The 22782-nt window shown below is 40.8% G+C and overlaps 1 protein-coding gene across 3 annotated transcripts in view; it reads left to right on the plus strand.

The window, feature by feature from the left end:
• The first annotated feature begins 377 nt into the window (after positions 1-377).
• LOC122563051 (lamina-associated polypeptide 2, isoforms beta/delta/epsilon/gamma-like) overlaps positions 378-22782 on the plus strand; it is a 70785-nt gene continuing 48380 nt past the window's right edge. Inside the window, exon 1 of one of the 3 annotated variants that reach the window (XM_043716390.2) lies at positions 378-640. In XM_043716390.2, coding sequence (XP_043572325.2) covers positions 545-640 — 96 coding nt within the window. In that variant the 5' untranslated portion in view covers positions 378-544. The other 2 variants (XM_043716391.2, XM_043716389.2) reach the window with 2 other exon arrangements.

The raw sequence follows: 22782 nt of genomic DNA on the forward strand, positions 1-22782 counted from the left end.
CTATCACTGGGTCAAACTCCTAATAGTACTCCCTCAACATTGTTGGTTTATCAAAATCACATGGACTGCAACCTTTCAAGAAAGCAGCTCACCACCACCTTCTCAAGGGCAATAGGGGTGGACAATAAATACTGACCCAGACACCCACGACTCATTAGTGAATAAAAGGAATTATAACATGCAGCAAGGAATTCGTTTAACCAGTTCGTAATTTTGAATAATTTGGATTGAAACTCCATGAAGTAAAACCCCCTAAAGTACGTGTCAATAAAACAAAATCCCTCAAAAAACATTCAAAGTGAAAAACCGTTAATGAAAATGGCGCCGAAACCGGGCAATGCAACTTGTGTGATTGAGGGGATGTGATGTTATAATACCTCACAAAGGTTGAACCGTTTTGAAAAGTCTCTTCAAAAGAATCATTTAAAACTGTTAATTTACATTTAAAAAACAACTAAATCTTCCGCTGTGGAGTTGCATTTCTAATTGTGTGTGTTTATCTAATCTCCCCTCTGTGCGGAATGGTATTGCTGGTTGTCCGCGAATGACGGTTTTAAATGGCGGATGGAGTAGCCAGGAAAAAGTATTTAAAACTCAGCAAACGTTTGGGAGTAAAGAAAAGTGTTTCGTTCTTTATCAGGTTAGCGTTTTAATGAAATTACGCGATTTCTAAATACTAGTCGTAAATTTCTGTTCAGACTATAGCATTTTGAGAGCTTGGTGGAAGATTCGGGTGTGAAGACCATTTTGGGTGTGGTAAAAGTGCGTTCAGGATAGAATACAAATAAATTTATATCTTCAAAAAATGTCACACAGACTCTTAACATGTAAATGACACTCAATGTGGCTTTAAAAGCATTGCTTAGTTTGATGTCTAATTCTTCAAGTGAGGATGCTTATTTGTTGCTTATTACTGTTTATGATCTGAAATCTCATTCTTCTATGTTTATCCTACACTGACGGTCTGGTTTAACGTCATTGAATGGTACTAAATACACAGCATTTGTTCAGTTACAGATTATTCAGGAAGGAGAGAATCTGAATTGTTTTAAAATTGATTTTTCTCAATACTTTCATCTGTAACATTCATTGCCGTATTGCACAAGGGGTGAAAATGTCTTTTTCATTTGTAACTCAAGTGTTTTGGAATTATTTGAACTTAAAGTGGCAGACATTAGGGATTGAACTCTGCTACTTGCTCTTTCTGCAGTGATGATGGCTTTTTAAAGGGTGGGGTTCTTGCCACATGCCCAATGCTCCTCCTTCCCAACTTGGCTTGGGCCCGGCTTTGACTCCAAGATGCTGTACAGGAGCTGATTTACGGAAGGACAACAGGATGCTGCTTGACTGACAAGGAGCTGGAGATGAGGTTGATAAAATGCTTTTGGGAGATTTTTGATCTATCCAACCTCACTCCATGTTTAAGTTTGACAGAATTGATGTTTAGAAGCTGAATGCCAGCCTGTAAGAAATGAAAAATGTGTTGCTGCCTGACCTGCTGCGCTTTTCCAGCATCCAAGGAGCAGGAGAATCGATGTTTCGGGCATAAGCCCTTCTTCATTTGCCCTTATGCCTGAAACATCGATTCGCCTGCTCCTTGGGTGCTGCCTGACCTGCTGCACTTTTCCAGCAACACATTTTTCAGCTTTGATCTCCAGCGTCTGCAAGTCCTCACTTTCTCCTAGTCTGCAAGAAATGACAATGTCAGATGTCAAAAGAACCAGCAAGAGTGTGAAGAGCAGGAGGTGTTCTGGGATTGATGAGTTAACAGCAGATCTGTTGAAACATGGCAAGAACATAGTTAAGATGTACCTCGCACACCTTTTCCACAAGGACTGGACTGCTGAAAATACCCCAGAAAACTGGAGGTGAGGAACAATTGTCAAGCTACTAAAAAAGGGAAACATTGATTACAACTACTGCAGAGTTGTAACACTGCTATTTGTAATTAGCAAGGTCTTCACCAAAGTGCTCCTTAACAGACTTACTTCAGAAATAGATGGAACCCTTTGTGAAGTACAGGCAGATTTTCAGGCTGATTGTTCAGTGAGTATATCTTCATACGTCATTCTTTATATATCACAAGGCAGAACTTGGAAGCCATTTGTAAACACCTACATAGAAGCTATCAAAAGCCTTCTTCAAAATCTATCAACAAAATATTCTGTTAATCTATTACAACCAGTGTGGCATCCCCGAATGGTATTATTAACATCTTCATTGCCTTATATGACAATTTCAGCAGTTTTGCTGAGACCAGTACTGGCCTCATTGTAGGTAAAAACAATGACTGCAGATGCTGGAAACCAGATTCTGGATCAGTGGTGCTGGAAGAGCACAGCAATTCAGGCAGCATCCGAGGACAGGCAAAATCGACGTTTCGGGCAAAAGCCGTCTTGTGGTATTTTTATGATGATAATCAATCTTTTCCATTCTTTTCCTTTTTGTTATTGATTTCATTGTGAAGAAGGGGATTGTAGATGCAGTCTTTGGTGTTCTGTGGCAATACCATTGTGTCCAACACATGGACTCTAGTTCTGCAGACCACATTTGCTTTGCTGGCTGAAAAATCATGGTAGCTCCAAGACCTGGCCACCAGCCTTTTGATTTATACTGTACTTCAAAGTACATATTATTGTAATTAGATAGCAATAAAGCCACTTCCAATTAGTACAAAACTTTGAGGATGTCAACCACTTCCTCCACCTAGGAAGGAATAGCTCCTCTGGAGGATGATCGAGATTGATATCAAAACAAGATTTGACAAAGGAGCATTGGTCTCCCAACGGCTCCACCCAATGTGGGCATCCAACAACATCAAAAAGGCCTTGAAGCAGCTACTCTGCGTGCCATTGCTAATACCAACAGCAATCTATGGGAGTGAAATATGGAAGAGAACAGCAAAGCTCTCACTCAAGCTGGCATCTTTCATCACCGTCAGTGTAATACTTTTGTACTGCAGCCTCTACATATGATACCCAATGAAGAAATGCTATAGAGGACTGGTCAGAGAGACCTGCAGAACATCGTGGTGAAGCAATGATCGATGGTGGCAGGACACCTCTTCTGCATGCCCTGCCAATTTGGCAGTAGATATCACCAAGGAAGATTGGGATGACCAAAGAAAACCATGGCACTGTATGTTGTTGATGAAGACCTCCAAGAGGAGAGCAGGGTAGGAGAAGAAAGAAGGCAATGGATTGTGGCTGTGACAGAATCTTGCTGTCTATTGTCTGAAATGGAAGTGAAGGAACTAAATCTATGTAAAACATTAATGGAAGGGTATGGCACATGACCCATGCACCTTCACTCAATCCAGTATTCATTCTGAGCAATGAGTTTATACAAACCTGTTGCTCGTACTAGTTCTTACTTGAATTGTAACCAGCCAAAAATTCTTGACCTACTACTGTGTGAGGGGAAAGGAGACAACTCTTCAACTATTAGTTTTCTTTGCATTCTCTCCTTTTGGCATTCAACCCTTTGGTCTCATTCCCCTCTATAATTAACTAATTCTCTATCACTTTTGCACTCGCATGAGATTAATAACTATTTAGTTGTAGTGAAATAAATCACAGAAGCAACAGAAACCAAGCTTATATCAAAATCTACTTTGAATAATAAAATAGACATTAGTATAATTAACTCAGTATGATTGCAATTTAGGAAAATAGACAATCAGGCATTAGTTCACCTCCCACAGAAATGTAAATTATCAAGATCAGACTGTGTTCTTTCATCGTTGTAACTAGAATACAATAGAAATGTATTATTATGTATGCTTTTACATGAAAAATCAGTGAAAAGTTTTAAGTCCCCCTATCATGGCACCTACATCAATGATAGAAATCATACAATTTTTTTTTAAAAAAGTAAAATTTAACACCAAGTTCATCACAGTTCAGTTAACGACTCCTGGGCTCAGAGAAAGTTGACTTCGGAACAATGGAATATCCTTAAGACACACCAGGATGAGACTGCATGCCGGGCTCCTGGCTTCGAGTCTGGAAGCCTCATAGAGTCATAGAGATGTACAGAATGGAAACAGACTCTTTGGTCCAACCTGTCCAGGCTGACCAGATATCCCAACCCAATCTACTCCCACCTGCCAGCACCTGGCCCATATTCCTCCAAACCCTTCCTGTTCATATACCCATCCAAATGCCTCTTAATGTTGCAATTGTACCAGTCTCCACCATATCCTCTGGCAGCTCATTCCATACACGTACCACCCTCTGTGTGAAAGCGTTGCCCCTTAGGTCTCTTTTATATCTTTCCCCTCTCGCCGTAAACCTATGCCCTCTAGTTCTGCACTACCTGACCCCAGGGAAAAGACTTTGCCTATTTATCCAATCCATGCCGCTCATAATTTTGTAAACCTCTATAAGGTCACCCCTCCGCCTTTGACGCTCCAGGGAAAACAGCCCCAGCCTGTTCAGCCTCTCCCTGCAGCTCAGATCCTCCAACCCTGGCAACATCCTTATCAATCTTTTCTGAACCCTTCCAAGTTTAACTACATCTTTCCGATAGGAAGAGACCAGAATTGCATGCAATATTCCAACAGTGGCCTAACCAATGTGCTATGTAGCCTCAACATGACCTCCCAACTCCTGTACTCAATACTCTGACCAATAAAAGAAAGCATACTAAACGCCTTCTTCACTATCCTATCTACCTGCGACTCCACTTTCAAGGAGCTATGAACCTGCACTCCAAGGTCTCTTTGTTCCGCAACACTCCCTAGGACCTTACCATTAAGTATATAAGTCCTGTTAAGATTTGTTTTCTCAAACTGCAGCACCTCGCATTTATCTGAATTAAACTCCATCTGCCACTTCTCAGCCCATTGGCCCATCTGGTCCAGATCCTGTTGTAATCTGAGGTAACCCTCTTCGCTGTCCACTACCCCTTCAATTTTGGTGTCATCTGCAAACTTACTAACTGTACCTCCTTATGCTCGCATCCAAATCATTTATGTAAACGACAAAAAGTAGAGGGCCCAGCACCGATCCTTGCGGCACTCCACTGGTCACAGGCTTCCAGTCTGACAAACAACCCTCCACCGCCACCCTCTGTCTTCTACCTTTGAGCCAGTTCTGTATCCAAATGGCTAGCTCTCCCTGTATTTCATGAGATCTAACCTTGCTAATCAGTCTCCCATGGGGAACCTTGTTGAACGCCTTACTGAAATCCATATAGATCACATCTACTGCTCTGTCCTCATCAATCTTCTTTGTTGTTTCTTCAAAGAACTCAATCAAGTTTGTGAGACACGATTTCCCACACACAAAGCCATGTTGACTATCCCGAATCAGTCCTTGCCTTTCCAAATACATGTACATCCTGTCCCTCAGGATTCCCTCCAACAACTTGCCCACCACTGACGTCAGGCTCACTGGTCTATAGTTCCCTGGCTTGTCCTTACCGCCCTTCTTAAACAGTGGCACCACGTTAGCCAACCTCCAGTCTTCTGGCACCTCACCTGTGACTATCGATGATACAGATATCTCAGCAAGAGGCCCAGCAATCACTTCTCTAGCTTCCCACAGAGTTCTCAGGTACACCTGATCAGGTCCCGGGGATTTATCCACCTTTACCCATTTCAAGACATCTAGCACTTCCTCCTCTGTAATATGGACATTTTGTAAGATGTCACCATCTTCCATATCCTTTTCCACAGTCCCCGTTTTGCCCTTCTGATTTCCCTCTTCAGTATACTCCTACTTTCTTTATACTCTTCTGAGGATTAGCTCGATCTACCCTGTCTATACCTGACATATGCTTCCTTCTTTTTCTTAACCAAACCCTCAATTTCTTTAGTCATCCAGCATTCCCTATACCTACCAGCCTTCCCTTTCACCCTGACAGGAATATACTTTCTCTGGATTCTTGTTATCCCATTTCTGAAGGCTTCCCATTTTCCAGCCATCCCTTTACCTGCGAAAATCTGCCTCCAATCAGCTTTCAAAAGTTCTTGCATAATACCGTCAAAATTGGCCTTTCTCCAATTTAGAACTTCAACTTTTAGATCTGGTCTATCCTTTTCCATCACGATTTTAAAACGAGTACAATTATGGTCGCTGGCCCCAACGTGCTCCCCCATTGACACCTCAGTCACCTTTGAGGAGAAAGTGAGGTCTGCAGATGCTGGAGATCAGAGATGGAAATGTGTTGCTGGAAAAGCGCAGCAGGTCAGGCAGCATCTAGGGAACAGGAGAATCGACGTTTCGGGCATTAGCCCTTCTTCAGGAATGAGGGAAGTTGGTCCAGCAGGCTAAGATAAAAGATGCTGCTGGACCAACTTCCCTCATTCCTGAAGAAGGGCTAATGCCCGAAACGTCGATTCTCCTGTTCCCTAGATGCTGCCTGACCTGCTGCGCTTTTCCAGCAACACATTTCCACCTCAGTCACCTGCCCTGCCTTATTTCCCAAGAGTAGGTCAAGTTTTTCACTTTGGTAAAAACCATGACTGCAGATACTGGAAACCAGATTCTAGATTAGTGGTGCTGGAAGAGCACAGCAGTTCAGGCAGCATCCGAGGAGCAGTAAAATCGACGTTTCGGGCAAAAACCCTTCAGGAATAAAGGCAGAGAGCCTGAAGGGTGGAGAGATAAGCTAGAGGAGGGTGGGGGTGGAGAGAAAGTAGCATTGGGTACAATTGGTGAGTGGGGGAGGGGATGAATGTGATAGGTCAAGGGGGAGGGTGGAGTGGATAGGTGGAAAAGGCAGGTAGGACAAGTCATGGGAACAGTGCTGAGCTGGAAGTTTGGAACTAGGGTGAGGTGGGGAAAGGGGAAATGAGGAAGCTGTTGAAGTCCACATTGATGCCCTGGGGTTGAAGTGTTCCGAGGTGGAAGTTGAGGCGTTCTTCCTCCAGGTGTCTGGTGGTGAGGGAGCGGCGGTGAAGGAGGCCCAGGACATCCATGTCCTCGGCAGAGTGGGAGGGGGAGTTGAAATGTTGGGCCACAGGGCGGTGTGGCTGATTGGTGCAGGTGTCCCGGAGATGTTCCCTAAAGTGCTCTGCTAGGAGGCGTCCAATCTCCCCAATGTAGAGGAGAGTGCATCAGGAGCAACGGATATAATAAATGGGTGCAGGTTTTGCAATTCCTGCTGTGGCAGGGGAAGGTGCCAGGATGGGAGGGTGGGTTGTAGGGGGGGGGTGGTCCTGACCAGGTAGTTTGCAATTCCTGCGGTGGCAGGGGAAGATTTGCAATTCAGGTTTTGCACCTTCTCTAGTAGGTACATCCGCATATTGAATCAGAAAATTGTCTAGTACACACTTAAGAAATTCCTCTACATCTAAACCCTTAACACGATGGCAGTCCCAGTCGATGTTTGTTTGGAAAGTTAAAATCCCCTACCATAACTACCCTATTATTCTTACAGATAGCTGAGATCTCTTTACAAGTTTGTTTCTCAGTTTCCCTCTGACTATTGGGGGGGTCTATAATTCAATCCCAGTAAGGTGATCATCCCTTTCTTATTTCTCAGTTCCACCCAAATAACTTCCCTGGATGTATTTCCAGGAATATCCTCCCTCAGCACAGCTGTAATGCTATCCCTTATCAAAAATGCCACTCCCCCCTCCTCTCTTGCCTCCCTTTTCTATCCTTCCCGTAACATTTGTATCCTGGAACATTAAGCTGCCAGTCCTGCCCATCCCTGAGCCATGTTTCCGTAGTTGCTATGATGTCCCAATCTCATGTTCCTAACCATGCCCTGAGTTCATCTGCCTTTCCTGTTAGGCCCCTTGCATTGAAATGAATGCAGTTTAATTTACTAGTCCTACTTTGTCCCTGCCTGCCCTGACTGTTTGACTCACTTCTGTTCTCAGCTGTACCCGTCTCAGATCTATCTCTTTCCTCACTATCTCCCTGGGTCCCCCACCTCCCCCCCCCCAAACCTTACAAGTTTAAATCCTCCCAAGCAGTTCTAGCAAACTTCCCTGCCAGTATATTAGTCCCTTTCCAATTTAGGTGCAATCCGTCCTTCTTGTATAGGTCACTTCTCCCCCAAAAGAGATTCCAATGATCCAAAAATGTGAATCCTTCTCCCATACACCAGTTCCTCAGCCATGCATTCATCTGCTCTGTCCACCTATTCCTGCCCTTACTAGCTCGTAGCACTGGGAGTAATCCAGATATTACTACCCTTGAGGACCTCCTTTTTAAATTTCTGCCTAACTCTCTGTAATCTCCCTTCAGAATCTCAACCTTTTCCCTTCCAATGTAGACAATGACCTCCTGCTAGCCCCTCTCCCCGTGAGAATATTCTGCACCCTCTCTGAGACATCCTTGATCCTGGCACCAGGGAAACAACACACAATTCTGCTTTTTCTCTGCTGGCCACAGAAACGTCTGTCTGTACCTCTGACTACAGAATCCCCTAACACAATTGATCTCTTGGAAGCTGATGTACCCCTCGTTGCATTAGAGCCAGTCTCAATACCAGAAACTTGGCTGTTCGTGCTACGTTCCCCTGAGAATCCATTTTCCAAACAGCATACCTGTTTGAAATGGGTATATCCACAAAAGACTCCTGCACTAGCTGCCTACCTCTCTTATCCTTCCTGGAGTTAACCCATTTATGTGACTGTATCTGAGACTTTCCCCCTTCCTATAACTGCCATCCATCACATACTGTTGATGTTGCAAATTCCTCATCGCTTCTATCTGTCTCTCCAACCGATCCACTCGAAATGATAAGGTTCGTATCCAACAGCATTTATGGCAGATATAATCCGCAGTAACCCTTAAACTCTCTTTAAACTCCCACATCTGAAAGAAGACTGCCATTCATGGATGAGATCATCTGCCAGAACACTAGAATACCTGGATGCTGAAGACGAAGAAGACCTCCACAGGGATGAGATCTCCACACAGGGAAACCCCCACGTCAGGCTGAGACTGCCTTTCTCCTCCTTCAGGCACCCAGGCCTAGGTGCAAACCTGAAGCCTCAGCCCAGCCAGCACTGCTGGGCCTGGAGATTTGGTCTGGGACCTGTTCCTTTATCGACAGGAAACCCTGGGCTAGGGGGGGACCTGTGTCTGGCTCATCTTGTTGTCACTGCTGCCTACTTCATCCTCAACTTTCCAGGCTTAAAGAGAAAACTAAGAAAGGAGAGAGGAAAAAAAAAGCAAAAGTAAAAAGAGGTGGGGAGGAAAGAAAGAAAGCAAGCCAACAAGAGTGAACAGGCCCCAGGCTCAGCACCCTCCTTCCCCCCCCCCCCAAATAAAAACTCTGCTGCCATCTTGAGGAAAAAGCACTAACTTTAACTCTGCAAGTTATCCTTTTTAGGATCTGTTGTTTATCAATCCTTGGAACATAGGATTGTTCTGTAGCCTAAGAGGTCATCTGGAGAATCGACCAAGTCCTTTTTAAAAAAAAGAGAATTTGTGTACTGACAGTCTGTATCACAGTGAGGTTTCATGTCAGTTTTTCACCTGGATATAAATTAAGGTACAACTATAAACATACAGTCATTACTTTAATTTAAAGTGATATAATACATTTTTGTACTAATGGTAGTTATGAGGAAGATAATAGTAAGCTTTGAAAGGTTGTAAAACCCGATATAGACTGAAGAGATCAGACAGTGCAGAAGATCTGGAATATAGAGATGAAACTAATAGCATTTGTTTGTGGACATGTCTTTCTCTGCCATGCCACAAAAAGTCTTGGCTGCAAGATGGTGCTTTCTTTAATCCTGCACTGCTTCAGTACTGTACAGAAGTGCCAGCTTATATTTTTGTATGCCAGTCTCTGGAGTAGGTCTTTAATCCACAACTATCTAACCCAGAAGCATGTGCACCATATCTCACCTCTTTAAATTGTGTATACAGGGGTTTAATATTGCACGTGGCCACAGTCAATCAGCATATCCTCTTTTGTCTGGAAACCTGTACAGTCCTTGTATAAAAATGTGTATTGGTTGAAGCAATGAGATAACCACTGGTCTTTCACCTCGAACTGGGTTCAAATTCAGTCCATGAATGTTTCTTCTGTTGCTTATGTAGTCACAAATTTAACATGTTAGAGGAAAACTATACACAAATACAGAGGATTACATCTATCTGAGACTTTTTGATTGAGTCATAAATTGTTGCTTATTTATCTACGTATTTCCTGCTGAACTAGGATTGTTTTTGGCTTCTTAGTTTTAATTTTCCTTTTATGATTTAAGCAAAGTATCCATTATCCATATGATTCTTCTCATTTAAGCGTTGTTCACTTTTGTCCCTTATCCAAAGTTCACAATTTTTGAGGTCCAAATCCAAAGAATGTGTGTGTCACTGGTTGGGCGGCATTTATTGCCCATACCTAACAGCCCAGAGGACAGTTAAGAGTCAAGGAGAAAATGAGAACTGCAGATGCTGACGAACAGAGTTGAAAAATATGGCACGTGGAAAACACAGCAAGTCAGGCAGCATCCAAAGAGCAGGAGAATCGATGTTTCAGGCGTAATCCCTTCATCAGGAATATCGGGGGAGAGGGGGATGTAGTTTGAGAGATAAATTGGAGGGTGGAGTTGGGGCTGGTGGAAGGTGATAGGTAGATAGTATATTGCTGTGGGCCTGGAGTCACATGTACGCCAGACCAGGTGAGGATGGTAGATATCCTTCCCCAAAGACATTAGTGAAGCAACTGGGATTTTCTTAACATTTGACAATGTTAAGATCATCATTAGAATCTTATTTCCAGATTATTTTTGAATTCAAATTCCACTATATGCCATTACCTATTGCCTACTGCATTTTCAACTAAAGCAATACACTAGAATTTACATAGATCTTTTTTATTAATTCAAAAAAGATATCAAGGAGTCAATTGCAACAAGCTGTATTGGCAGTTCATTTATAGGTAAATCAAATGTGTAGAGATTTAGGAATATAGTATTTATCTGTGTATAGAGAGCACCTTTTGAAGTAATAGTCTGCTATGATTGATTATCTACAGTTAATAGTCTTTTGTTGTTTTAATGTCCAAAGTTCAGAATGCAATCTAGGTGGTGGGCTTCAATGTTCATCTCTCCAGTCATCACTACTGATCTAGCTAGCCAAGTCTTAAAGGATAGAGCTGCCAATTTGGCTCTGCACTAAATGATAAGTTCATCTTGAGAGAAAAATCTACCTCCTGATCATCGTCTGATGCAGAAGTATTGACAATGGAGCGACCACTGCAAAACTCTTGTGGTAGCAGGCTGCCATCATCAGCATGAGGATATATTCAATTGTGTGTGTTATAACTGACATGATAAATTAGACGTATTCAGAATCAATCAAGCAACTCAAGTTGGCATCCATTAGTTGCTTGTAAACCTCAATTACAGGAAAATTTTATTCTACCAATCTGCAACAACTCAGCACGTCTCTCACTTCTCCTACCATTACATTCAACCAGGCAACAAATCTTGGGAAAGCTCAGCAGGTCTGGCAAAAGCTGTGGAGAGAAAGCAGTTTTGGATGTTTCTTCAGAATGTTCATTACCATTAATGATGTACTGAAACAATTCAATAAAACTTATTTGACAATGCATTCCAAACCTCCAGCCTATCCAAGGACAGCATATGGATGAGAACATCATTGCCTGCTCAGAAATTAAGGTAAAAGGTAAAGTCACCACAGTCTGACCAAACCATAGGACTGCTCTCTCATTAGACAGAGCCAGCTTGGGGTGATTTAACCTGAGGGTGACCATATCTCGGGCAAGGGGAGAGAGAGGTTGAGAAGGTGAGTCCTTCATAGTGACCTCAGTTGGTGCAGAAATTGAAACCATTGGTATAACTCTGCATCACAAACCAGCTAACTGACTCCCACATGAAAATAAAGGACTTTATAAGTTATAAACAAAAGAATAGTTCATATATAATAACTTGTTTGTAGGAAAACAATCTTTGAAAGTCTGGTGTCAGAGGAAGTCTTTCACATTTTTATTGTAGTTTAAATATCAGCATTATTGCAGGATTTTCTCGGAGATAAATGTTCAGTATATCATGAAGTTGCCTACTTTTTTTAAAATTAGGAGATGCAGTTTATTTATAAGTAGATTTGGCAAATCAGACTGAGATGTTATTAAATACAGCCTCCACCACCTTTAAAAGACATCAAGAACACTGCCTTTTCTACAGGCATTGTGGCTGTGATGATCTTTTGCAAGCTACCCAGCTCATTACTGGATCTTTAAATCAGAACATTTGATCTGTAGCTGGTTTCAGCCACACAATGACCAATACTGATATTTCCTAACCATATTGGTCTGCAAGTTCAAGAAATCATTACACGGTAGGAAATAAGTTGTGGCCTTTCATACTTGTGGATAACTAATCTCATCAGTTTTTTGCTAAGTTGAAACTTGACAACATGGAAATTTACCCCAATCTTTGCAGTAAATTTACTCCAATGACACATGTGAATTCTACAAGGGGTGCCATCAAGGTATGTCCATTCAAGGATGTGTCCCTACAATGAAGATTCAGTTAGGATTCTGGACTTTGGAGATAATCTGTCTGTGAAGTTAACCTCTTAGCAGTCATCTTAGCCATCTTATTTACTTAATAAGCTTTTCAAGAGATCATGTTTGGAATAATGAAGAAGAAATACCTTAACTGGCCATGATATTTACTCTTAGGAGAGGCTAGGACTAGAGAGTGAAGGGATGATCCTTTAGAACTGAGATCAGATGGGGGTTTCTTCATCTAGAGGGAGTTGAATCTTTGGACCTCATTGCCAAAGTCATTGAGTGTATTTAAGATAGTGATCCTTGATTTAGTAAGGGGATCAAAAGAAAGCAGGAGAATAAGGTTGAAAAATATATCAGCCATCAGCAAGTGGCGCAGCAGACTCTGAGCTAAATGGCCCAGTTTCATTTCCAATATCTTATGGTCTTTATGTGCAGAGGTTTGTTCTGTTAGAATTGAGCAGAGAAGGACAATAAACATCTGTTGAAAGATGGTGTTTGTTTTGAGTACAGCAGTTCTTTTATTAAGTTGCAGAATCTGCTATTTGAAAAGTCATTTGCCTCAGTTGAATTCTCTTCTCAAATCTCGATTTTAAACATTACTGAATATTAAGACAGTAGAATTGTTAATCTTTTAATTTTAAAATAAACTCTAAGACTACAGTATGATGCTATTATTTTTAAAAAGAAACTTAATCAACTTAAGTAAAAGAAATCTTCATATCTAGTTTGTCCAGTTGGTTTAATTGCAACAAACTCTGTCATATTGATCAGGAAAATCCAAGATATATTTGCAAGGAGGAATTTCTCATTGTGAGGTGCTACAAAAGAAAATGGTAGCCTTATCAAAGATATATTTTATTGAAGATGTAAATAATGCTTGCTCATTTCTCCACTTCCCTCCTCTCCAGAACTTAAGGCAGAAGCTACTTAAATTTTCTCTTGTCTTTTTTTTTTGTTTGCTTGTGTTTGAACACATAAGTAGATATTTTCAAGCTTTATGTAGTAATACCTCAATTGAAACTGTCTCTGCGACACTTCCAGGCAGTGCATTCTGGAACCAAACAACTCTGTGAAAACGTTTTTTTCTCCATCACATTTACTACTTTTGTAAATCACTTTAAATTTGTGCCCTCTTGATTCTGATTATTTGAAAGCAGGATATCTTGCACCTATGTATTCTGTTAGACCCCTCAATTTTGAAAATGTCAATCAAATCTCCTTTTTAGTCTTCTGGCTGAGGAAACCAGTCAATTGAGGAAACCAGTCAATTTCTCCAGTCTATTTCATAACTGGTTCCAGAGGTGAGAAAAGTCATTTTTGTAGACCTCTTCTTTACCTTCTCCAATGTGTTCATATGCATCCTGAAATGTTGCGCCACCCACCCGCCAGAACTCTAGACCTTTATATGCAGATGACCTCCAACTAGTGCCTTATGCAGGTTCACCATAATGTCCTTGCTCATGTACTTTATGCCATTTTTAAAGAATACTGCAAAGGCTATGGACCTGACCATATTCTGCCAATTAGTACTGAAGACTTGTGCTCCAAAACTTGCTGCAACCGTAGCCAAGCTGTTCCAATACAGCTACAAAACTGACATCTACCCCACAATGCAGAAAATTGTCCAAGTGATCCCTGTACTCAAAAATGCAGGACAGATCCAACCCAGTCAGTAACAGGTAGTTCTTGTATAAAGTTTGTTTCGGCAGTGCGATTTGGCTATAACATCGCTGAAGACTTGGGGAATGGTATTTTCAAGAATGCTTACCTCTATTTGCAATAGCGCGATTCCAGCAGCAATCATTTTGCACGCTTTGTTCTGCAAATGTGCCAATGTGAACACTGAAGTCTCCATGTTATTCTGCATGTTTCAATGTCAGGTGCTGTCGGAGCATGTGAGAGGTACAGTACTATACATTGAGCAACTTCATCTCAAAAATTAAACTAATGAATGTTTATTGCTTTCCCTCTGAGAGAAGATTCTTGTATAAGCCCTGTATATTTCCTGCAAGACTGCATTACTCATATACATACCATTTGCCATTCTAATTTGTTCTTGTACCTGCATATCACACAATCTAAGCCAACCCCCAAGAAAGTCAGAAGACAATCAACCACTGCCATTCATTTCTGTAACCACAACTGCACCTGGAAGGTGGTGATGATGACCATCTGTCCCTGCATTAACAGTACTTTTTAATGTAATGTTTTAAATTTACTTTGGTTTCATTAAGAAATATGATTTAAATATCCATTCAGGCTATATTAGGCTTTTGGTTGATTTTTGAGCGATCGTGTGAGTGATTTTTTTTTTTTGCTGTTTTGTCCCTACCCCACTTTTCCCATAGGCCCCATTATTTCACGAAAGCAATTTTCTATTAAGCGAGGTTTTGCTGGAATGGAATGCCAGCATTGTAGGAGAACCAACTATACCAACATATCATGATCAGCAGTCCTAATGAAAGTGGTTATCAACAGTCTTATCAAGCAGCACTTTGTTTGCAATGACCTGCTCACTAAACTCCATTTGAGTTCTACCAGGGCCACTCAATTCCTCCCTTAATTACAGCTCTTACTAAAATAAAAATGCTATGCTCCAGAAAAATTGGGGTGGGGGCAAATGTTTGAGTTTTATATTATATGTAGGAGTCTTTTAAAGCCAGTTGTCAGAGTTCAGGACCAGCATGTCCCTGTGAGGATGAAAGATGAGGATGGCAAGAGTTGGAAACTGTTGGATGACAAGCCACCAGCAATGTCCCAGAAGAATAGTGGATAGCCAATGTTGTTCCTATGTTCAAAATGGCAACTGGGATAATCCAGGAAAATACAGGATGGTCAGCTTTCAGTTAAAGGGAAATTTATTGAAAAAGATTTTTAGGGTCAGGATTTACTTGCATTTGGAGAAGAATGGAGTTATTAGGGATTGCTGGCATGGCTTTATGCAAGGGAGGTCTTGTCTGTTAAATTTGAATACATCCTTGAGGAAATTATGAAGATGAGAGATTGGGTAAGATGTTGAATGTTGTCAACATGGACTTCTGGTAAAGCATTTCACAAGGTCCCTTGTGGTAGGCTGGTCCAGAAGACCAAATTGCATTGAATCATCGTGAGTTAGCAAGTAGTTCATAAAATTGGCTCATTGACTACAGTTCAGCCTTCAACACTATTATCCCCTCGAGACTGAGGAAATTTGGCATGACAGCGAATACCTTTGCCAACTTTTATAGGTGCACTATCAAAAGCATTCTGCCTGGATGTATCACTACCTGGTATGGGAACTGTACCATCCAAGATGGTCACAGGGAGTGGTGAACTTGGCCCGGACAATCACAAAGGCCAACCTCCCATCTATAGAATCCATCTACAGGCCTGCTGTCGAGAAAAGGCCGCCAGCATTCTCAAAGATCCATCCCACCCAGGTAATGTTTTTCTACGACCTCTACGATCAGGGAGAAGGTACAGAAGCCTGAACACGCACCAGCTGGTTTCGAAACAGTTTCGACCCTTCTGTTGTTAGAATACTGGATGGATTCACAAACTCTTAACATTCGCCTGTACCTGTATTTTTGTTTTTGCCACTGTTTACCTATTATTTACTTATATATGCTACTTAACTCTGTGATCTTCCTGCATTGCTCGCAAGACAAAAGCTTTCACTGTGCCGCAGTACATGTGACAATAAATTCAATTCAATTCAAATTGGCTTGGCCATTGAAAACAGAGGGTACTAGTGGAGGGGTTTTTTTTGACTGGAAGTCTGTGACCAGTGGTGTTCTACAAGGATCGGTGCTTGGATCTAAATATAATGTTGGTGGTCTGATTAGTAAGTTTGTGGTAAGTAACATCTGACTCCCTTTCTCCAAGGAACAAGTCAAAGTGATGGAAGACTGTCTATCTGCTCAGATGAGTGCTAGTCCAACAACACTTGAGTTCTTTTTACATATTTCAGGACAAAGCTATTCTGTTTGATCAGCATTCTATCAATCACATTAAAACATTCATTTCCATCATCAGTGTTCCAGGACAGCAGTGAATCCCAAATACAAGGTGCTTTACATAAACTTGCCAAATCTCTTTTGACAGCATTACCTGAGCCTGCAATCTCTACCAGTACAGGCAAGCAAACGCATGGAAAAACATCCTGACTTGGGATTGTAGCTTACTTTTTCACTTCAGTTGGTCAAAGTCCTTCATGATTCCACAATGTTCTGAGGCAATTAGAAATGAGCGATTTGTGCCAACCTGCCTGCAATGCTCAAAATTCACGAATTTGCTAAAGCACTTAATGCACTAATTCTGATCATTTTCTACTGTACTTGTAAGCATCTTAAGAGAACGTGTAAGCTTGTGTCTTGCCATCAGAATTTTTACTATGTGAATAGCTTTAGAGTCCCTGAAAGAGTCAATTGCGGTTTGTCCAATGGGTATTCTTTTTCAATTGCGTCCAATCCGCCTTGAACTTGTTTGTATGTACAGTTTGCAATTCGTACATGCGTGTGTGCAGTTGGGTATTGTACGCTGTTTCTTTGGTTAGTGTTTAACCTTAATTTATAAATAAAATAGTGATTTGACCCTTTTGCTGAATATGTCAGATATTGGGGTGTACCAAGATCCGTCATATTTAACTAAAAGCAAACTGAAGAGTGAATTAATTGCTCATAACGTGCCTTTACCACAGAGGGAGCAGAAGAAAGAGGTTTATGTGCAGCTCTACTTAAAACACATTACGTCTAAGAATAAGTCAGAATTAAGAGCTGATTTTTCCAGCGACGAGGAGGATTCTTCAGAAGTTAAAAGCACTGTGAGTTCAGGGGACTGGATGTGTTTTTTATATATGAGTGTGGTGATTGTCAGTATTCAACGCGCGTTTAGTTGCGCGCCGAGTTGCGAGATTTGAATTCCTTTTGTTGGGTGGGAGTCGGTCTCGCTGTTGGTATACATGTACCTGAAAATGGGCTGTATGTGAGCACAGTTCCTTTGTTTGAAAGAAATTTGTTTCAAAATTCTCTGCTACATTTGGATTTGCAGTTCTTTCGATGTATAAATTTATTGTGCACCTCGACATTTGTATTTCGTGCATCATTTCAAGAATGGCATTGAATTCGATTCACGGTTTTCAAGTGTCTTCGGTTTTACATTATAAGCCTATACATTGACACATTAAGCTTAAGTACATTTTTCAGTTGGAAGTTGAGAGCAAGGAATCCTATATAGACTCATGCACTGTCTAGTAGGTTCATTTTTTAAAGTAGTAACCATCCAAGGGAGAGGTTCCAAACTGATAGCAAAGCTTTTTGCTATTTAAGCTACAAAATGGCCGTTTCTCCGTACTCGAAGCAGTTCTTATGTGTGAAGAGCACTGCAATAGAAACTTTTTCTGAGTTGCTGCAACGGACACTCAGTTTGATGCATTGAAATGCTGCAATATGTTTTACATTTTTTAACAGCACTACTTGACGCTAACAATTTTGAGTTGATTTGTTGGATTGGAATGTGAGGGAGGGGGTTCATAAGTGCAAAATTGACCTAATTTATTCAGTTTGAAGTGCGTGATAACTACAGCTAGTTTCCCGATTTACACTATCAACACTTAATTAAAAACGGAATCATTTTGCCTTCCCTACTCCTAACCAGAATAAGCTTTGAATATTAACCACAATGTGCCGAAATAGGTACACAGCAAAAAAATTTCAAACTGTGTGCAAAGGCCATATGTGACCCCGTACTATGGCAAATTGGCCTTCAAAAACCAGTGGAGCTCCATCATAATTATAATTTTTAAAAAACATTTGCCGGTATGTCTTACCTAACCATTGCAAATTGAACTTTGGAAATGCCTTCTTTTAGGTTGCAGTTTTGATTTTTCTTGTTCAACAAATGAGAAAACAAAGTATTAGCAAGAAATAAATCCAAATTAATCAGAATGTGAATTTTAATGTTGATGTATGGTCCATGAGAATCCACAATTTGCCCCTTAGCCCACAAAGCACAAAACCTTGACACTTCCACACTAAGCTGCGTAGTAGCTTGTTAGGCAACATTTCCTAGGCCACTACTATTGACTGCATATTTCCATAGTCATTAAGCAGGGAAACAGACCCTTCGGTCCATCAGTCTGTGCTGACCAGTTCTTACTGAATCCCATTTACCAGCATTTGACCTGTATCCCTCTTAAACTCTTCCTATTCATATACCCATCCGGGTGCCTTTTAAGTTACATAATTGTACCTACCTCCACCACTTCCATTTGGTTCAAAAATAGCATTTGGGAAAACAGAGTGGAGGCAGGCAGTATGCAAATTAACCCTTTTTTAAAAATCCCACTTCTTTTTGCCCTCTTTTATCCCAGAGCTTTATAAAGTTTAGAGGGTAATGCCATTTTTAAAAATCTAAACAAAACATTAGTTACTTCATGCAAAGCTGTCAGAGGAAGTGGTGGAGGCTGGTACAATTACAACATTGAAAAGGCATTTGGATGGGTATGCAAATAGGGAGGGTTTAGAGGGATTATGGGCAAATGGCACTGGATTAATTTTAGGATTCCTGGTTGGCACGGAAGAGTTGGACTGAAGGATCTGTTTCCATGCTGTCTATCTCATGCCTGCACCAAGTAGTTATACAGTCTATGTTTTCAATGAGTGATAAGTTTCTCCAGTTCAACTTCAGTTACATTGAAAATAATACTTTGAATCAACACCATTAATTTCACTTCCCTAACACTGATTTCATATCCCTCATTGACTTAGCCTTCACTCAGTCTGAATCAGATTGTTTACAACATTTTTATCCTCCTTGATTCTGAGATGATTAAATTTTGTTGATTGCTAGGCTACTTATTTTTGCAACCTTGTCCCATTAAACAGTTTAACAAGCCTTTGACAAGTTCCAATATCAAGAATTTCTCATCCACTTCCTCTATAAATTACACCTTGTCCAAAAACTTAGGCAGGAAGGACAAAAGAAGATCTAAGCCCACATCCTTACTGAATTAAAAAAAACTGCAAATATTGGAAATCTGAAATGGAAACAGAAAATGCTAGAGAAATTCAGCAGTTCTAGCAGCATCTATGGGCAGTTTCTGTTTTTATTACTCATCCTTGCTGACCTTCACTAGATGTGGTCCCTTCCTGTCCTTCCTTTTTTTTGATTTACATTTCTAGCTCATAATCCAATTATGAGCATCAGAAACTAGAAATGAATTAAATAGACATCCACAAAAGATAACAGGCACAAATTTTGAATTTATAAGAAATAAGTAATTCAGGGCTGAAATGTGGTTCTTTTAAAATTTTTCTGTATTGTTGTTTTGTGATCAACTGGCCTTTTTTTTGTAATTATAATGTGCATATAGATAAATGGTAGAACATAGCATTTTACAGTCTTCTGGGCTCCTCACGAGTTCAGCAATTTCAGAACTGTCTGTTTATTCTAGCACTTAGTCTCCCTCTGAATTAATGCTTTGACTGTTTGAATGTCTGTTTCTGTGCTGTATGACTATTTGCTACAATCGGCTCAGTTGGCTAAACAGACAGTTTGCAATGAGCCAACCTCATGCGTTCAATTCTTGCAGTTTTGAGGTTACCATGAAGAATTCTGCTTCTCAATCTCTCCCCTCCCCCTGACCAATGGTGACCTTCAGGTTAAACCACCACCAGTTGTCTCTATCTCCAATGAGAGAGCAGTCCTGAGGTGCAGTAAGACAAAGGCTAATTTACACTCGCTACCACACCTTTTGCATATTATCCATATTATCTTTGCCTTCTACCGCATCCCAGAATATCCTTTTCTCTATTCCCATCCTCAGTGGACACCTGATGTATAACCCATTATATTTCTACCTGAAGAAAAGCTAGTTTTGACTTGCCGCCCATTAGAGCTTTTGCTCTCCATAAATACTCAACAGATCTGGTGGCATTTCCTGCACTTTATTTCATATTTCTAGCATCGCTGTATTTTGCTTTTAATTTAACATGAGGAATAGAGAATTTGTTTATGTATGTACAACTTTAAAAAGGGACTTTCTCTATGCTTCTTAGTCATTGTTCATTTTCTTTACCCTCATTTTATCTTTCACTTCATTTTATTATCATTTCTCTGTCTGCCTTTGCTTTCGATACTTGCTGGGGAAAAAAATAAGGATTGAGATTACTGGCGACAATTGGCTAACTCAGCACAGACTTGGAATTCAATCTGCTACTAATGAACCATACGGCTCAGCTACATGCTGTATTTGCCATCTGTGCTTTCAGGGAAGACCTGTCAGATATTTATAATCCATTGCTTAGGTCTGCATTTGCAAAGGTCCGTAGTAGAGATTTGATCGTTTTGACATTTCTTTTTAATCAATTTAGAAATGTAGCTTTATTGTGGAATTTCATAGATGAAGAGTAAGAGTCCGTTTTTGAGTCAAATCACTCCTCCTCCTTAGTTTCTGGCCTCTATTAAATTAAATTATCTTATCTCCAGTAGTAAATTGTGAATGCTGCATGAAGCACGCATGTGCTGTCGCAGAGTTAATACAGGATCAGACTGCAATGTGATGCCTGCCATGGTTTAGTAACTGTCAGCACTTTGCTTAAATTCTTATGCAACTACTGATCACTTGAGGGAAGGTTTCTAGGCCAGTCGAACTAAATTCTAGCAAGGGAGAAACACCTAGAAGAGGAACAACAAAGAACAGGAACTTGCTATTTAGTTGAATTAAGCAATTGCATGTAATTTGCATGGCATCTTGAAATGGTGCAGATCAGAAAGACGCCATTCAGACTATTGAATCTAGCTGTACTCGCATTTTCAAAGAGCAATCAGAATAATCGCTCCATACGATATCAAGAAGCCATTGGATACTGCAAAGCCTGTGGCCCTTACAAAGTTCTGTCAGTAGTATTGAAGACTGTGTCACACTCCATGTAATTTTGATTTGGAGATGCCAGTGTTGGACTGGGGTGTACAAAGTTAAAAATCACTCAACACCGGATTATAGTCCAACAGGTTTAATTGGAAGCACACTAGCTTTCGAACGACGCTTCTTCATCAGGTGATAGTGGAGGGCTCGATCGTAACAGAATTTATAGCAAAAATTTGCAGTGTGATGTAACTGAAATTATGCATTGAAAAATTGATTGTCTGTTAAGCCTTTCATCTGTTGTTGTGGTTCTGTTCGCCGAGCTGGAAATTTTTGTTGCAAACGTTTCGTCCCCTGGCTAAGCGACATCATCAGTGCTTGGGAGCCTCCTGCGAAGCGCTTCTTTGATGTTTCCTCCGGTGTTTATAGTGGTCTGTCCCTGCCGCTTCCAGTTGTCATCTGTTAGAATACAGTGATAGTTTCACTTCTTACATGTGTAAATCACAAAACCTTTTTTTAAAAGTTGCATTCCTGAAGAAGGGCTAATGCCCGAAACGTCGATTCTCCTGTTCCCTTGATGCTGCCTGACCTGCTGCGCTTCTCCAGCAACACATTTCCATCTCTGATCTCCAGCATTTGCAGACCTCATTTTCTCTTCATAGATTTATTTAGACCAAAGCCTTAAAGAGATAAGGAGCTGGCTTGTCCAGATGGAACTCAAACTGAGCATCAGGGAGGAGGTTGTTTCTCAAGTTCTGCTTGATGGCACTGTGACAATAAATCACATCACAGTTTTTGATTGAGAATATAATAATAGCCAAGTAATTGGCTCGGCTGGATTTTTCTTGCTGCTCATACACAGCACATACCTGGACCATTTTCCACATTTAGCAGGTCCTGCCAGTATTGTATGTTCACTGGGATTGTTTGATTGGGGTGTGGCAAGTTCTGGAGCACAAATCTTTAGTATACTATTGCCAAGGCCTTTAGCCTCTGTTGTATCCATTGCCTTCAGACATTTATTGATATCAAGTTGTGTGAATCAAATTGGTTGCCATTTGGCATCCATGATCCTGGGGATCCCAGGAGGAAGCCGAGATGGATCATCCACTTGGCATCTCTGCCTAAGTTGCTTCAGTGTTGTTTTTTGCATTGATGTGCTGGACTGTCCCATCATTGATGATCTACCTCCTCCATTGAAGAGTTTAGTTGTCCTTCACTAGTTCAGAACTGGATGTGACATAACTGTAGAATTTTAGAAAGGGCTGTGTAGTCATTTAGTCCTGTTTAGTAGTTTCTGCTACTTCGCATGCAAGTGGTTCTGAGTAAGTGTGTTAAGTTTGTATTTCATTTTTATGATTTCATTGTCACCATTAAACTAGTTACTCTTAATTCCAGATATGATAATCAAATTCAAATTTCGTCAGCTATCATGGTAGGTTTCAAATCCATGTCCCTGATTCCTCCTAGATGACAAG

This window comes from Chiloscyllium plagiosum, unplaced genomic scaffold, assembly GCF_037043375.1.
Source record: "Chiloscyllium plagiosum isolate Xiang-an unplaced genomic scaffold, Cpla_swu_hap1 HiC_scaffold_26, whole genome shotgun sequence".
Taxonomy (NCBI): domain Eukaryota; kingdom Metazoa; phylum Chordata; class Chondrichthyes; order Orectolobiformes; family Hemiscylliidae; genus Chiloscyllium; species Chiloscyllium plagiosum.